We start from the raw sequence: 19307 nt of genomic DNA on the forward strand, positions 1-19307 counted from the left end.
ATCTCCTCATCCATAGCTTTCTCCCAACACACATTTCCAACAGCCTCATCAATGCATGTGGGCTCAACAACCTGCACAACCTTTGCCATATATGCATAGTGGTGTGCCACATAACCATCATTAGTAAACCTCTGCACAGGGTTCTTCACTCTACCAGATCTTCACAGCTTTTCATTCATGGCTTCCATAGCCTTCTTTACACCAGGTGTTCTCATAGCTGGGATCCCAAGCTCCTCATCAAGGCTCATATCTGAGCCACTAGACTCTCCATGCCCTGCAGAAATGTCAGGCATACCAAGGGGCTCAACCACTTTCTCTTTTCCTTTACGTGATGTACTAATCACATTTGCAGGGCTGGTATTATGACGCAGCCTGACACTCCATGGTCTATCAACAGATCCACTAGATGAGGACTCTCCTGGTCCACTCAAAGACTGTGATTGCTGACCTGCATTCTATACAACCACATTTCCACTCACATTAGCCCCAACAGCTTCTTTTTCAGCAACATACCAGCTGCTCATCTCATCAAACACAACATCCGTGCTTACCCTCAGCTCACATGTAGCAGGGTTATAACACCTGTATCCCTTTTGCTCAAGGGAATATCCAATAAACACACATTTTTCAGCTTTCGGATCCAGCTTAGTTCTCAGCTCATCTGGCACATGCACATATGCAATGCATCCAAAGACTTTTAGATGAGACAAATCTGGTTTTCTGCCAGTAAACCTCTCCTCTGGAGTTACATCATGTATGGCTGCAGTTGGAGTCCTGTTCATGATGTATATTGTTGTAGAAACAGGCTCAGCCCAATAGCAATGCAGCATATTCTTCTCTTCCATCGATGCTCGCGCAATCTCAGCAATGTGCCTATTTTTTCGCTCAGCAACTCCATTTTGTTGTGGAGTGTATCTGCATGTAAACTGTCTCCGAATACCATTCTTCTTCAAAAATTCAGAGAACTCATTGGAGAAGTACTCTCCCCCTCCATTTGACCTTAGGCACTTTACATATTTCCCTGTGTGCTTTTCAACTAAAACTCTGAAATTCTGAAAGTGAGTGAACACCTCACTCTTCTCCTTCATGAAATATACCCACACTTTCCTTGTGTGGTCATCAATGAAAGTCACATAATACCTGCAGCCTCCCATAGATATGGTCTTCGTAGGACCCCAAACATCAGAATGCACAACATCTAGTGCATTTTTGCTCACATATCTGTTACGTGGAAACACATGCTTTGTTTGCTTCCCAAATTGGCATGCTTCACATATTTTCTGCATACCTTCCACTTTAAATTTTGGCAGCCCTGTCACAATTCCTTTTGTCTGCATAGACTTCAATCTCTGCACATTTACATGTCTAATCCTTTTATGCCAAATGTCTGTGTCTGCAACAATTCCTGAACCATTTGCAAACATCGTAGCACTCATTTCAGGCATGTCTACATTCAACGTAAACATTCTGCCCACTCTGTTGCCTTTTGCAACCAACCTGCACTTGTCTTTGAAATCTTCAACATAACACCCATCAAGGTTAAACCGAACCTGCAAACCCTGCTCAATCATCTGGCCAACTGAAACTAGATTCTTTGTTATGTTCGGTACATGAAGTACATTTGCAAGGTACTTCAATTTGCCATCCTGCATAGACAGTGACACATCTCCAACGTGGGCAATTTAATGAGCAGTGTCATCCCCTGTTTCCACAAAACCTGGTCTTTCCGGGTTTTTCATCTCCTTGAACCACTCCCCATGACTCGTCATGTGGTTCGAAGCGCCTGAATCCACATACCATACATTATCTTTTTGTGCTGCATCAACATTTTTAGACATGGCATTCATGACATGCTGCATAACAAACAACCTTTCATTATCCTCATTATTTCTGCTTGAGGATGCATAGTTGTTTTGCTGCTTTTTCCCATTTTGCATGTCAGCCTGCTTCTTATAACATTCTGCCTGCACATGTCCAGGCTTACCACAATAATAGCATTCACGTGCATCATTATATTGCCTTTGCCAATTTCCACGGCCTCTTTGACTCCCCCTGCCTCTGAATTTGCCTCTTCCACCTGCGTGTTGTTGTTGTTGTTGATTCTGGGACTGTTGTTGTTGATGCTGCTGCTGACCATAATTCTGATTACCTGTTTGGCCACCTCCTTGACCGCGTCCATGACCTCCTCTACCTCGTCCTCTTCCTGAACTTGTGTAGAAGGCATGTTGCTCTGAACTGTTTTTGCTTTGTGAAGACTGTTGGTCTTCACCCAAGCTCTTCTCTTCGTCGATAATCAGCATAGACACCAAATCTGTAAAGTTGGGAATGTTTTCCCGAGTCTGAATGGACGTCTTGAACGCCTTGTATTGTGGCCCGAGACCACGTAGACAGACTTCCACCTTGTCATCATCATCTACTGACACACCAATAGATGCAAGGGATTCCACAATACCCTTTATCTTCAGTGCATAGTCATTCACAGACATGCTGAAGTTCATTCTTCAACTGTATATTACGTGCCTTGGTATTTGTTTCATAGAGCTTTACCAAGGTGTCCCACGCCTCCTTGGGGGACTTGGCATCTTGAATGTGCCCAATCATGGTATCCTGTATACTAATGGAGAGCCAATACATAACCTTCCTGGCTCCTTGGTTCCAGTCTTTAAACTCTTTCACATCTGCATAGCAGTCGCGGTATCTCCGGTGCCTCTTCATGCTCACCTTCTATGTAGTCCCAATAGCCTTTTCCCATCAGGAAATTTGTCAACCTGAACCTCCAAGCATGGAAGTTATTCAGCTTCTCAGCCACAATCTGTGTTATGCCATCATTAGACATCTTGCCAAACACACAATTTTACCAGAAATTGCACTCTGGTTTTTCCTACACAAATACTGTATTTTCTGCACAGCGGTACTGTAGTACTCTCAAATGTCACAACCAGTGACTTCAATGTGCATACATACACCCAATGGCAATTGTAGACCTCTTTGCAGCACCCACAGTGTCTGCACAGTCAATTTGTCTTCTTGCAGTTCTTAAAACAGAGTTCTGCAGAGAATCGATGACTTACTCGCAGTGCTCGAAATCGCCTGCTTTCTAAAAAACGGAGGTCCAAACGCGCCCGAAACGCGTTTTCGGCCAAAAAAATCTCAGTCCGATAGGACCAATCCGATAGGACTGTATAGTTGCCCTATAGCTTTACTCCCGCGAAGAAAGCTCCTCAATTAGAGACCGTTTGCCGGTGCCTCCCGTAGAGCTCCCGACAAGAGTGTAGTCACCAACACAATAGGGAAGAGTAGTTGAAGCTCTTACCCTCGTACCGTTTCCTGTGGTTCTCTTGCTTGCAGCTCAGCCCTTAGCACGAACCAGGCTCTAATACCATGAAAAGATGCAGGGGGGAAGAGAGCTTGAGCTCTTGCAAGCACACACACACACTCACAAAACCCTAATAGAGAACACACAAGGTGAGAGGCTGAAAATCTTCTTCTTCTCTACTCAACACTCAACACACCATATACAAGATAAGAGTACACGTAATATGAAAGGTACTCAACCAATACATACACGAGTTCTCTATAGTGTGAACCCGACTAAATGAGCTGGCGCTATAACTATGCCAGTCTCTAGAATGGCTGTCACACAGCCTGTCATCCCACTGGCCGCATATCACCGAAGATCTCACCAACCATGCTAGTGGTGTAAGTGTGGGGCCTATCCCCCAGGCGGGTCATCAGTGTCCACTGCCTCACTAGACGAGCTCGATATCTCAACAACATTTGCAAAGAGAAAGTGGGAAAAAATAGCATGGTAGTTTAGAGTTTTTTATTACCAAAGTAGGACAAGTAATGCTAAAGGTGAGGGATGATGTGCTATTTGAAGTTTAAAGTTTAGAGTTTTTTATTACCAAAGTAGGACAAGTAAAGCTAAAGGTGAGGGATGATGTGCTATTTGAAGTTTAAAAGAATGTTATAGATGAGGTGTTTCCCAAGGATGCAATGGAAGAGATGGTTGAGGCATTTTTTGCCAATGTTTTTTCACAAGATGCATTTCCTAAACACAAACTGGAACATAATGCATGAGAGGAGCGTATTAGGAGAATTAAAAGGTAAACTTATATGCAGGTGCAAGAGCGTTAACAAAAACTTAAGCACTATTTGCTAGTTTTAATCTACAAGAAGTGGCACACTTGGGTGATCTAATGCAAGTGTCAGCATTGTTCTAGTTGTTGCAAAAGTTGATGCCCAAGGAGAACTGTGTGCCCTCCTCTTATCTTGAGGCAAAGAGGACATTGGCAGAGATGGGGTTGGATTATAAGAGCATGCGTGCTTGCCCAAACGATTGCTAGCTCTTTTGCAATGAGTTTGCACATGTAGTTACTTGTCCCAAGTGTTATGCACATCAATATATGTAAAATCTATAGGTAGCTACCACTTCTTACAAGATTCTAAGGCCTTTTTTTCTACCTCCAAGGATAATGCATATGTTTATATGCAAGTCCATTGCATTTCTCTTGACATGGTATGTAAATAGTTTTGACAAAAGGTTGGAAAGTTGTAAGTTCTATCTAACTTATTAGCATGGAATCACATAGAGGACAAGTGGTTGATATTCTCACATGGTCCATGGAATTTGGGTTTTGGGCTTGCAACAAATGGGGTGAATCCATTTGTGTTGTGTTCCACAACATGGTCCACATGTCTAGTTTTCTTGGTCGATCACACTATCCCACCATTGTTTTCTATCGAGTAGAGGCCCTTGTCTCTTCCTATTCTCATCCAAAGGAAGCACAAAGTGAAGGATGTACATGTCTGCTTGGCTCCATTACTAAAGAGCTCTAAACATTATGGAATGGCATTAATGTAATCAACAAGTCGAGGTCTCAAAGGAGGAAGAACTTTACCCTTAGGTCCATTTGGACAAGGAAAATACATTAGTACCCAAGCTTTGAGGAGCATTTGGCTCTATGAACTAGAGGTCATAATGCCTGCTCTCACATGCTATATGTAGATCTATCAAATAGTGGTGCCTACCCCAACAATGGTTGAGGAGAACCTTGGTTGAGGAGAACCTTGGTTGACATGGGAGTTTAGATTAAAGAAGCTACAACCTTACAATGTGAAAATCAAAGCTACATGGATATTGTTAGGAACCTTATGTTTTATGCTCGCATAAGCACAGTGAGATCCAATCTCACTATGTGTGAGAGCCATTTAAGGATGAGATAGTGGAGACCAAAATTTTACTGACATCCTCCTCAAGCCTCTTGGGAAGGACCAGCTCACTTGACACTTCATCAACTTAGTGTTGCACCAAGATCTTAGTTCATCTTTGGGTAAACGTTGAGGGGGGGTGTTAGTATACACTCAATGCCCACCTCTCATCATGCACCTACCTTTGTTATATGATGCATATTTGTAAGGCCCCAATTATGAGGAGAAGCCATGGGTGTGCAGAACTTTGGTGGGAAACTTAGCTTAAATGTTGGAAGGAGTGGTTAGGAGATGGCTTGGATAGATGAGAGAGTGGGTTAACAAGTTAGGCCACTGTGCCTTAACTTATAAGGTGCCCGTATAGCCTAGGAAATATTAGATCAGCAATCTAGCCTTAGTCGGTTACCTAGCATACTGCTATGCAACATCCTAGAATGAAATGTGACATACAACAAGTAATGAGTAGAGGCAAGTGTCTCCCAATTTTAACAAGAACAAAATTTTATAGTCTTTTATATAGTAATATATTGTTTTAAGATGTTGGATGTTTAAAAGAATGCAAAATCCTATTGGTTTTTCATGAAAATACTGTATGATTAATGAAAAAGATTCATAGCTGAATCATAGTAATAATATAATACAAATTGATGAAGGCTTATAAGATATAAAAAAATTTACAAGAAGATAGTTTGTCTTGTGCTACATGCAAGAAAGAGATGTAGATGTGTAAAAGAATTTAAAAAATAAAGAATGAATGAGGTGTTTTCTACATTTAAGGTTATACAAAAAATATTAAAATCATTTAAAAATGGATAAATGAATTTTTTGTGCAAAATTCTTTTTAGAAAGTGCAAATGGACTAGCAAGTCTAAGGTGTAGAAGAAAGTATGCAAATTTTTGTTGAAGATTTCAAAAAGTAAAGGTCACGTATTGGCAAAATAAAAAAGTCTCAAATTATTCATTTAATGGAATAAGAATTCAAACATGATCAAAAGTCTTGTATGTAACAAAACTTTGAACTTTATGAGAAGTTTTGTAGTTGACTTCTTTGGTATCAAAAGAATGTGCTTTGAGGATTTCAAACTTTACTACGACAAGAATTTGAGCTTGATAAAACATCTTGTAGGAAATGTTTGTGCAATTTGAGCTTGAAAAAAGGTGTTATAGCTTACTACGACAAGAATTTGAGCTTGATAAAACATCTTGTAGGAAATGTTTGTGCAATTTGAGCTTGAAAAAAGGTGTTATAGCTGAAAATGTCTTTTTTCGTGAAACCAAAAAAAAAGTCTTAATCCAAGGAAAACATTTTTATTCAATCAATCAAATAAATAAAGAGTCTTCAAACTCAAAAAAGAAATCTTGTCATCAATGTCTTAAATTGTTTTAATCCAAGAAAACATTTATATTCAATCGATAAAAGAAATAAAGAGTCTTCAAGCTCAAAAAAGATATCTTGTCATCAATGTCTTAAATTGTTTGACAAGTTATAAGTGATGGTGTTGTCCACCCATGCGTTAACAATTAGATGGCAATCTTATCAAACTAGATAGAGGATGTATAGAAGGGAAGAAGGTGTAGATGCTCACAAGCATTAAATGCCTTAGTTCATGACTAATACCCCCATATATAGTCTTGCAAGCTTAGAGAAGCGGTGTGGGTGGTGTGTATAGAACATGCTCAGTTACACTGCATTGACACAACCCACAACCTACATATCCATACTACATATCCATAATATAGCCAATTAGTCACACACCTAAGAGATTATAGAAGACAGGTCATTGGCTAAGGCTAGATTTCCAATCTCACATTTCCTAGGCCATAAGTGCACTTCATAAGTTAAGGCACAATTTCCTAACTTGTTACCCACTCTCTCATCTACCCAAGCCATATCCTAACCACTCCTCCTAGCATTTAAGCTAAGTTTCCCACCAAAGTTCTATGCTTCTCCTCATAATTGGGGCTTTACAAATATGCATCGAATAACAAAGGTAGGTGCATGATGAGAGGTGGGCATAACACCCCCACTCAACATTCACCCAAAGTCTTTGCAACAATGCACCCCACAGATGGTCCCATATATCTAATAGTTCAAAATATTATTGAGTGAAAAAACAAGAGGGACAAAAAGAAATAGATGTTTGTTTTTAATCAATTGTCATACATCACATGTAAATTCTGATAATTACACAAATATATAATTTTAGTTTTAAATCGTTGACGAACATTTTTTAACAAGGACTCCATTTTAGTTTTAAATTGTTGACAAACATTTTTTAAGAAGGAAGGGCTCCATTGCATTCGTTTAGGCGAGATTTACCTATTAATCTTTTGAGTGCCAAAATCCTAATAGTTTTTTTAATTCAAGAAAAAAAGTCTATTAGAAAAAAAGTCAAAATTGTCCTTTTAAACCATTTTTTTGGAAGCAAAAAAGCGTTAAAAATCATGTCTTTGGTTGAGATTAAAGTGTTTTAAAATTCAATGAAAAGATTTCTTTATTTGTTTATCTTAAAGGAAACTTGCAGGTCTCCTTAAACTGACTAAGTTTTCCCACAAGCATGTTACACTCATGACTTTTTTTAAGTTAAAAAGCAAAAAAGCAATGGTGGTTATTCAAGGCTATTTTTTCAATAATTTTTTAATTTGTTTAATCAAGGCTAAATTTTGTATTATGATGTCACAAAAAGATATTGATAGATAACTTTCTTGAGGAAAGTCTTGTTCTTTGCCAAAAGTCCTTTCAAGCTAAGAATTGGGATTCAACACTATGACCAAAGATGCATTATTGATAACGACCAAAGATGCATTATTGATATGATGGATAACTTTCTTGAGGAAATTCTTGTTCTTTACTAAAATTCCTTTCAAGCTAGTAATACTCACATATTCACTCATGTGAGTATTACTATTAATTAGTGCCCACAAGTGGGCACTAATTAATAGTAATACTAAGGTTCTAACAAAAGGTTTGAACCTTCAAACCTTAGCACGTCCCCGCCGACAGGGTCTCAACCGCGGCGCGAGAGGGGAACCTCTATCGAAGACAGCAAGAGGGTCTGGGTAGTACAAAGGATCAAGGTGGGCGCTCTTCTACTCAGAAAGGAAGAGCCTACTCAACGATACGCCGCGATAGAGAGACAATGAGCAAGAGAGAGAGCGAAGAGCTTGGTGTTTGCATTATAAGCGAGAGAGAGAGGCTGCATGAACTCTCTGGAAAACTCCCGCACGATCCCACCACCTACCACACATCAAAACCAGGAAAAAAAACCTTTCTAATGTTTTCAGCTTACATCTACATCTACACTAAGGTTCAAGTCCCCTCTCACCCTCTCACTAATTAATTAATAGCAAAAAAGGATTTTGGTCCCATATTAGGATTCAAGACTACGGCGTGAAATCTTAAAAAGAAAAAATGTGATTAAAACATTATCAAAAAGAAAGAACTAGGGTTCATGCCTTGAATTTTTTTGGTATAATATTTTTTAAAAAAGCTTGGACACCAAGGATGTAAAAAGTAAGTAGTTAGTGGATAGGCAGTGATGAAAGGTGACTAAAATCATTACTTCATACAAAAAAATTAGCACGTAACTTGGATGCTTTGGAAGAAACATTGAAAATGTGGAGGGAGAATTGTAATATGGCCCCGTTCAAGCTAACGCAGCTCCGTTCCAAGCAAATGAATTGGGTTTTAGCTACTATTCTTAACTAAAAATGGTTGATACCATAAAGAGCAAGTAATTGGTGGATAGGTGATGAAAGGTGATTAAAATCATTACTTCACACACAAAAAAAATAGCATTTAGTACTTGACTTGGATGCTTTTGTAAGAAACATTTGAAAATGTGGAGGAGGGAGAATTGTAATGAGAATCTTTGCTCATCTTAGCTAATGCGGCTCCGTTGTTCAAGCAAACAAATTGTTTGCTCAAGCAAACAAATTTGCATCTTAGTTAATGCGGCTCCGTTCAAGCAAATGAATTTGGTCTTAGCTACTATTCTTAATTTGAAAATGGTGGATACATTTATTATAACCTCTAATATTTGATAGTATAGCTTGCAATAGTGTGGGTGTGCAAGCCATGGTTTACATCCATTTGCCATGTCAAGGTCTTTGCATTAGTTCCTTGGAATTTCTCTAAAAATTTTGAACTTTCCTAAATTCAATTTTCAAAAGTAAGAGGACAACTTTGCCTTTGCCACGCATGGGCGTCTCTTTCTGGCGCTCTCATTCACACACTCTTAAATAGAGAGCTTTCTTCCCCTCTCTCTCTCACACATACACACACACTCGGGGGGGGGGGGGGGGGGGGGGGGGGGGGGGGAGAGAGATGGGCGAAATTGCTCAACGTGAGGAGCGGCTGCTTTCTGAGCTTCCGGGAGCTGAAGACCCTGCATGGTTGAGAGTGCTGGAGCTGGGCTCCTTGTGCTGCTTACCCATGGCTCTGAAGACTGTAATCCGCCTCAATGTCATGGACATTCTCGCCAAACAGCCACACCACCTCCTCTCACCCGCCCAAATAGTATCCCATATCACCAACGTTTTCCACCATCCAACGGCTGCCGATTCTCTAGATCGAATCCTACGGGTATTAGCTTGCCACGGCGTCCTCACTTCCTCCCTAGAGGAAGACTTGGAACACACACACAATCCTCAGTATGTGAGAAAATATGGGCTCAATGAAGTTAGCAAATATTTGGTCAAAAATGAAGATGGTGCCTCTCTTGCCCCAATGATACTCCTCAATCTAGACAAGGTTTTTATGGACGCATGGCATTACTTAGATGTAGCCGTCCTCGACGGTAGCGTTCCCTTCACCAAAGCTCATGGCAAAGATGCCTTCCCTTATGCCCAAGAAGACCTCCACTTCAACAATATCTTCAACTCTGCCATGGCCAACCATACCAAGTTCCTCATCCAGTTTTTCCTTGACACCTATTCCAACTTTGATGATGTCACTACCCTCGTCGATGTGGGCGGCGGGCTCGGATCTTGCTTGAGCATGATCATCTCTAAGCACCCTCACATCAAAGGCATCAATTTCGACCAGCCGCATGTGGTTGCTGCTGCACCGCAGTATCCTGGTAATATCTCATAAGCCATCATATGTTCATATGTTCCACCTTAAAGCTTTTCTAGAGTGTCGTGAATGGGTGTGAATGGATAACTAAGTTTTTTTTCAAAGAATGCATTTAAACACATCATGGTTGAACATGTAACTCGTAAATTTCACCATGATTAGGTGTGATTGGCAAAATATTTTGTTATTTAACTCCTTGCCACTTGGTGCTTGTATATGTATACATATATATCATGTCCAACAAGCGCGCACATGCATACGCGCACGCGCATGCACACACACACACACACATAAGTACATACTTTTATACATAAGTACATACTTTTATACATAAGTACACAAAGACATAAGTACATATTTTTATACATATGCTCTATTTCAATAAAGAAGTTCCTACGGGGGGTCGGCCGTTCTGGCTCAGTGTGCTATTTGTTCATATTTCTACTATTGCATTTTATATTATGAAAGGCAACCTAGGACCTTGAGGTGCTTAAAATTTGAAGAAAAACCATAATATAAAGAATTTATGTAAGCACATATGAATGTTTTTTATACCATTTTGAAACCAAAGTGACGCAAAGTCGCATATATTCAATGAACATTGTACATTGTGTATGCACTTTTTAATGACCATTGAGTTTAATCTATTTTTAAAAAAATATGTTCTCCATAGTTGCATGCAACTTCTTGCTTAAACTCTTATAGACTATCATGTTGATGGCTTAATATGAAAGCTAGGTTTATAATTACTAAACATATGCCACCTGCAACCATCTAATGTGAGAATGCAAATCAATTTCCTTTACTACACAGGTGTTGAGAATGTAGGAGGAGATATGTTTATGAGCATCCCCGAAGCCAATGCTATATTTATGAAGGTATTGTTTTTGTGGTCTCGATGATGCAACAGTACACATTATGATTTTTAAAAGTGTGTTGAGTCTACAAGGTCATATCATGGCTCCATTGAAGTTCTTTCCCAAGTTTAACATAAATCTTTCAATGGTTAAGCCTTTAAATGTTAAAAAGATGATTTGAATTAATTTCACAAATTTGATGAGCCTTCTATAGATACTCAAATTTATATATAATACCCATTATCAAATGCATAAATAATAAATATATTAAATAGGGTATTTTTTCTCTCTGTCTTTGTCTCTCTCTAGCATTCTCACATTGAAGGGAGCCAATGTCTTTTACATTAAAAAGACATACATTTCATTATTTTTCTTTAATTATTTTTAAAGGATCTATAAAATATCTATAATCAAATAGGTCTTTAGTTCCATCTATTTAATTCCAATATTTTGCATGTCTTTTGGGCATCAAAAGACATGTAGGGTAGAGATGGGGTTTCTTCAAATTAAAGCCTTCTTTTTGGGGTATGTAATCCAAATTCCACAAAGGGGCTACATTGTACTAGCATTCCAAATTTTATCCAAATTCAAAGGCAAAATAAGGGACAAGCTTGTGTGTGAGATGCTTCTTAGCCAAGGATGAGGCTGACACTATCAATTTTGAAGCTAACACCCTAAAAGTTGTAGTTCTTTTGAGCACAAAGTCCAAAGAGTAAGATAAAAGTAATTATACCTATTCAATATTCAAGTGTTATTAAAAAAAAAAGCTTCTTTTTTTCCAATGTGGTCTTTGGGTAAGTGATTTGACAGTAGTGAAGTGTGCGAGTTCAAACTTAACTTTGTACCCTTTAAAGAACCTGATGAAATAGTTCAAACTTGAATTCGTACCTCTTGAAGAATCTGGTGAAATATTTCATCTAAGAAAAAAAGCCTCTTTCTATAGAATGTAGGGAAAGAGATACAACACTAACAAATGCACACAATAGTATCAAAAAGATTGTTTGGGAGGATTTAAAATTTAGACTCATCCAAGCTAGATTGCTCATGCAGTAGTGCTTTCACACAAGTTTTTGAGCATTGTTTTTTTAAACTAATCATGTGCCCTTTTGGAAGCTATTTTGTGGACCTTGAATTTTTTCACAATATGTTAAAAATTTGCAAGCCATATAATGATTTAAATATGTCAAAAATCTTTACCTTGATGAACTTTCTTATAAATAAATATAGGCAACAACTTGAGTTTGTGAATTGGGAGCACCAAACAAGCTATTTACTATAGTCTATTTTAAACACAAAGGACTCTATAATGAAGCGGTGGATAGAAGTTGTATATATGAGGCCAAGGGCCAAGCATAGCTTGTATTGGGCCAAAGGGTCAAGTATAAGTGGGGACATAGGCTTATGGGCCAAAGGCCAAGTAGGGTGGACATTAATAAGTGTATGAAAAGGGGGCCATGGTATATAGGCCAATGTGAATAGCTAATCACAATTAACTTATACTAATCAAATTTACAAGCTAATCAGCTTTCATGGGAATCTTGCCCTTCTCCCTACTCATGGATGGTGCTCCTACACCCATGTTGTCACTCCATGCTTTGAGTGGCCATAGCTAGTTCTTTGTAGTGGTATTAGAGCTTTCCATTGATCCTATTTTCCCCAAATTTCACCATGTCTTGCTCTGTAGAATTTCTAGCCCCTGTTGTGCTCCAAGAAAACCCTAGAATCCCATGGATTTCATCAAATTTCTTGCTCATACTTCAAGTACATGCAGTCAAGCACCTAAACAAGCCTTATTATGGATTCTTGGGCACATGACACATGTGATTTGAACCATGGAGTGGGCGGTGATTTTTAGCATATAGGGCACTGTTTTTTCATGATGGACCATGGAAGCTTCAATAGCTAGTCTAAATACCTTATTTGACTTAGCAAAGGTGTTTCCCATCACATTTGACTAATTGGAGGCCCTATTTCTTGAGATATCAAGCTATGGAACTCTCCAAAAATCTGAAAACAGAGGTCCACATTTTTCTTCCTAAGAAAGGTATTTTTCACCATACAATCATAAGCAAGGCTTTGACGTAATCTTAAAGCATTTGCTAAGCTTCTCCTTGCATTTCTTGCTTGAATCTTGGAGTTATTCTTCCTTGAGATTTAGGGCTTTCTTCTAAGAAACCCTAATTTCTTGACATTGGTCATTTCAACTTGCCATTAACCTTGTCTAATCATCATTAATTACACTAATGATGCCATTACACAAGCTAATGCTTCAAATAGACCAATGATCAAGACATTTGTCTCAAGTTTGAGGGTTTTTTATCAAATCCATACACCATTTATGTCATTGGAACCATTTGATGCTTCTTCAATCATTAGTGTGACATTCAAGCCATCTCGATGCTTGGGAATGTCAAGATACATGCCAATCCATATGCCTTTTTCTTCACCTTATTTGTTGCATTGATGTTGATGTTGTTTTGGATGATGGAGCTTGGGAAGTGAAAGTATAGCATGAGTACATGCTAATGCAATAATTGGAGTGTGCATGAGTTCAGCAAGCATTGTAAGTCATCATACTTACACTTTTGAAGTTCAAATCACACCTCACATCACTTTGTACCCACATTCTATTTCTAGAATCTAGATTTGTGTGAGGGTACCTTGGCAAATGGTTGGAGAGGCCAAGGAGAGCATGGCTTGAATCTTCCTTTCTGCGAGTGCCGTGGTAAAGTAGTAAAGAAGAGGATTAGGTACTCAAAGTGAAGAAATGGCCCTAACTCTTGCCATTGGACTCTAGACTTTGGTAACAGGGTGGGAAGGCTTGTTGGGAGATTAGCAAGCAAAGCTCTCCATCAATCTTCATCGACCCAATGATCACATGTATTATGCCATTGGTCAATGCATTATGCAATGAAGATATGCCTTGATGCTATGCCAATTGCCAAGAGAACATTGCTTGTGGTTTGAGTACATAAGAAATTTGAGATTTGGTCACTAATACAAAGGAGACCATGCCAATTTTTTTCAAAATTTACATGCATGGTTGGGATTGAGGGCAATTGTGGACACATATAAGTTCTTTTGGATGCCAAAGATGCTTGGAAGAAAAGGATGGTACATGTGGAACATGCGGAAGGAAAATGGGTACCAAAGGAGCTCTTGAGCAAAATCTATAGATTCGCAAAACCCTAATTCAGTAAAATTACATTAGGTCTAGAGTTTGGGTGATTATATAGGCTCTTATTACTCCTTTTTACCTTCCCAAAAAGCCTTAAACCTCTCTGTTCTGACATCATTTGGATCCCTAACTTGCCATTTTTCATTGGAGGGGTTAACAGCCAGAATCAGCGAGCTATTTGGGACAAATGACATCATAGGATGGATGTATAAGGAGTGATTGTCACATTCCATTCAAAGAAAATACTCATCAAGGTGGTGCTTCAAGACCTCATGTTAAGGAAGATTTATTTGGTGAGTTTGAGGATTATAATCATTATGTGGATGGGCCTATGCATATAAGCATGGTGACTGTCATGGCAATGGAGATAAATTTAAGGGTGTGAAGGATACGATCTTCCTCTCAAAGTTTAGTGGAAAAGGCACTAATAATGATGTATTTGAGGAGTGGGTCAACAAATTGGATCTCTATTTTGAGATGAACCCTCGAAGTGAAAAAGATATGGTTTACTTCGCCACTTTATACTTGGAAGGGTATTCTCATGCATGGTGGAACCATCTCCAATCACAAGATTATGAGGCCACAAGTTGGGATGCTTTCAAAGAAGATATGAGGGACACATTCACTTCCAAGATGCACAAGGACAAAATGGTTTGTGAATGGGATGATTTACAACAAAGATACATGAGTGTGAAGGAGTATACACATAAGTTTCTCAAACTTATGCTTCATGTTGAAGGTTTTAGTAAATAATTCAAAATATTCAAGTACATCAAGGGCTTAAATAATGCAATTGGAACGGATGTGAAGGCATAAAGACCAACAAATCCCAAGGATGCAATGATCTTGGTTGAAGTATATGAAGAAAATTATGCAAATGCATGGGTGAACCGTCGGCTGGATTATGGGTCAAATGCTTTCATAAAGCCATCTCCTACTACTCCAAATATACCCAAATTTCCTATCATCTATGGTAGTGGTGGAAAACCATACAATGTGGGTGCTTTCAAGGGTGGAAATACTTCTCAAAAGTCTTCACAAGCGGGTGCAAAGCCAACTAATGATGGGGTCACCAAGACCAAATTTGTGAAGGAAGACCGCATTAATGAGATGAGGGGAAGAAAACTTATACTACAAATGTGGTGGGATAACAAGGAACATTGGAAGGATTCCAAAGCCCACAATGTCAAGATTAATATGGTTTATTTGGAGTTGGTAGATGACACTAATGACAAAGAATTGGAGCCATTTGAAGAGCCATGTGAGTTTGTGGATGCTGACTATTCTTTGCATCCGGGTGGGGAGTTCCCTTTTGACCCCGGTGGCTCTCTTGGTGATCTTTAGGATTATGATGATGGCTTACCTCATACTTTGAGTGCTACAAATGCATATGAATACAATAATTCTCTTTTTTCCATATCCAATGAATCTTATGCCGGTTGCAAAGGGGCACATATATTGAGATTCAAGGCTAAGGTCAAGGGAAGAGAAGATGCATTTGTGTTGGTGAACAGCGGTAGCACACATAGTTTTGTGAACTATAAATCATTGGGAAATCTGAAATTGTACCCGGATGCATTGGAAATGAAAAGAAAAGTTGAAGTAGCAAATGGGGATAGCATGGATTGCACAATGATTTGCAAAAATGTGAAATTGATGTTCTCAAAAAAAGAGTACACTTGCAAAGCTGAATTGTTAGTGCTTGATATGGGGCCCATTGATATGTTTTTGGGGTGTGATTAGCTATCCTCTTGGAACCTTTTCCATGATTTGAAACAAGAATTTTTGAGGTTTATGCATGGGAAGGAGACCATTACATTTCATGGTTTTGGCCCCTCAAAGTTAACCTTGATCAATAGCACACAACTCAAGAGGGAATTGAAGAAGAGTGGCTATGTGTATGTTTTGCATCTTTGTAAGGATGAAGACAATGAAAAAGAGAGCAAAGTTACACATGAGGGTATGAAGAAGTTACTTAAAGAGTATGAGTATGTGTTTCATATGCCCAAGTGCTTGCCACCAATGAGGGAGGTTGATCATGCAATTGAGTTGGAGCCAAATGCAAGGCCGGTCAACAAACCTCCATATAGGTTGTCAAAAGTGGAAAAAGATGAAGTAGCAAAGCAAGTCAAAGAGCTCATTGATATTGGTTGGGTGGAACCAAGTCAATCGCCATTTGCATCGCCCGTTTTATTGGTGAAGAAGAAGGATGGGACTTTTAGAATGTGCATTGATTATCATGATGTTAAGAAAATCACCATCAAGAATAGGTACCCAATCCCAAGAATTGATGATCTTTTGGATGAATTGAAGGGTGCCAAGTTCTTCATCAAGATTGACTTACGGTCCCGAAAATGAGCACAAGATGGCATCTCGTACCGAAAGAGATCTCTATCATTTCATGGTGATGTAGTTTGGTTTATGTAATGCACCAGCCACTTTTCAAGCATTGATGAACAAAGTGCTACAACCATTCCTCTTCAAGTTTGTATTGGTGTTTTTCGATGATATCTTGGTGTATAGAAAGAGTAAAGAGAAGAACTTGGTTCATGATGTGAAGGAGGTATTTGATGCATTGAGAGCCAACCACTTGTATACCAAAGAAACAAAGTGTACATTCATGGCAAAAGAGGTGGAATACCTTGGTCACATTGTGAGCATTGATGGCATAAAGGTGGACCCCAAGAAGCTAGATGTGTGAAGAATTGGCCTGCTCCCACCAATCTCACTCAAGTGAGGGGATTCTTAAGTCTTTCATCATTCTGTCGCCGGTTCATTGAGAGATATGCACATATAGTGGCTCCTTTGATGGATAAGTTGAAGAAAGAGGCATTCTTTTGGATGCAACGATAAAAAAGAGTTTTGGGAGCTGAAAAGAATGCTTACTTCAACATCTATCTTGGTATGCCCAGATTTCTCCAAGCTCTTCACTATTAGAGCGGATGCATGTGGAAGAGGCATTGGTGTGGTTTTGTATTAAGACCATGGATTCATTGCTTATGAAAGCCATAAAATTGATGACAAAGAGATGGAGATTCATGTGTATGATCTCAAGAGATGCTTGCTATTTTGCATGCAATCAAGAAATGGCATCACTATCTTTATGGAAGCAAATTCTATGTGCAAGTGACCATAGGGTTCTTCAATTCTTCCTATCTCAATCAAACCTCTCATCTAAGCAAAGAAGATGGTTGGCTACCCTTCAACAATATGATTTTGAGATCACATATACGAAGGGAAAGGAGAATGTGGTGGTGGATTCACTCTCTAGAATGTGGGCATGTTCTTTATTGGTCACTCACACGGAAGTGCATAATGATTGGGTTGATGATATTCAAGAGGAATATATGCTTGATGATGAGGCTTCACAAATAGTGTAGAAATTACAGCACGGTGTTTGTGATGATTTACCTCATTTTTGATTGCATAATGGTCTCCTCTATTATAAGAAAAGGGTGTATCTTGTACCCCACTCATCCTTCAAGAAACATAAACATACAAGATTATTAACATGATCGAAAGAAAAACACTACTCTTACAAAAAAACTACAAAACACGTAAGTGAAAAACATAAATATGTAAGATTATCTTTGACATGCTCTAGGGAAAAAAAGAACTCGTACAAAAAGACTAGAACATGTGTGTATGTATGTATATACGTATATCTATGTTATGGATATTTATATTTATAAACTCTTATATATCACCATCAATATTATAATTGAGATTTATCTCTACCTAGATGCTTTCAAGTGCAAGTGCACTGTTAAAATACATGCACACACCACTTTTGTAACTTCATTAACATGCAGTTGTGCACCCCACTTTTGTGTCTCCCAATGAAATTGTGATTTGTGATTTATAATATTATGAAATGAAAGAACTAAAAAGGAGGTCAATCAATATAAAAAACAAGCTTCCTTATTGCCATGATTTGTGTTGAGGTTTTTTATGAACTTGAGTTAGTTAGCGAAGGGAACTTAAAATATATAGATTCAACATTTATAGGGGATCCTTGAGTTCTTAACTAGGAACATTTTTGCTAGACTTGACACATTATGTAGTTTAACTAAGTTTTAAAAAATATTCAATCATTTCTTTTATAAGAAATAATTACTCCTTACCTCTATTGTGATATGTTTTGGCAAGGGCAATGGATATTGCATGATTGGAGTGATGAGAATTGTGTAAAGATATTGAAGAATTGTTACAAGGCTCTTCCAAAACAAGGTGGTAAAGTGATAGTGGTGGATGCTCTACTTCCATATGGATTGGAGAGTGGGGCAAGGACCCGTGTAGGCTACCACCTTGACATCCTAATGCTTGCTTACAACAATGGTGGCCGAGAGTGCACCCATCAAGAGCTTCTTACCATTTCTAAACTTGCGGGTTTTACACGCATGCAAGTTATCTCCAAGATAAATGAGTGTAGTGTTGTGGAACTTTACAAATTTTAAAGAGGCTCTCTCCTCCTATATGACACCCACAAACTCCATCTATCTACATGCATAATACATTAGCTTTCATATTGTGACATATACATCCCATCATGAGGTTCCAAACCTTTTGATCATTCTACAGTGTCTGAATGGGTTTATTTTTGTTGTTGTAACTATATGGATATTGAATTAAAAATTTCCATCTTCAACATACATACATGGAGAATCACATCCTTCTTAAGCTTCTTGAATGAATACACTCTCTAAATATAGAAGGAGAAAAACTTATAGATTATGGATTTAGCTTGAAGATGTTCTTACTTTATCAAACATTATAGTTCAACCTTATTTGTGATAATCATAAAATAGTTACACTTTTCTAAAATATAACCTTGGTGGTGAATGTGCATATTGGTGTATATTTGATTTCAATCACAAGATTTTAAATCTAAAAATCCATACAATACATCACCATATTTTCTACAAGTCTTAATGCCTAACAACAAATCCTTTCTATGAAAATGCTATTTTTTTAAAAGAAAAAC

At 38.4% G+C, this 19307-nt stretch overlaps 1 protein-coding gene across 1 annotated transcript; it reads left to right on the plus strand.

Moving 5' to 3' along the window:
* Positions 1–9538: 9538 nt before the first annotated feature.
* On the plus strand, positions 9539–18971 carry LOC147640722 (flavone 3'-O-methyltransferase 1-like). The gene is made up of 3 exons (XM_086808851.1): positions 9539–10292; positions 11102–11164; positions 18476–18971. Exons 1-3 carry the CDS (start codon positions 9539–9541, stop codon positions 18778–18780), a joined length of 1122 nt encoding a protein of 373 aa, XP_086664977.1. The 3' UTR covers positions 18781–18971.
* The last annotated feature ends 336 nt before the right edge of the window (positions 18972–19307 follow it).

This window comes from Cibotium barometz, chromosome 2 (genome assembly GCF_041138505.1).
Source record: "Cibotium barometz isolate CiBa-2024 chromosome 2, ASM4113850v1, whole genome shotgun sequence".
Taxonomy (NCBI): domain Eukaryota; kingdom Viridiplantae; phylum Streptophyta; class Polypodiopsida; order Cyatheales; family Cibotiaceae; genus Cibotium; species Cibotium barometz.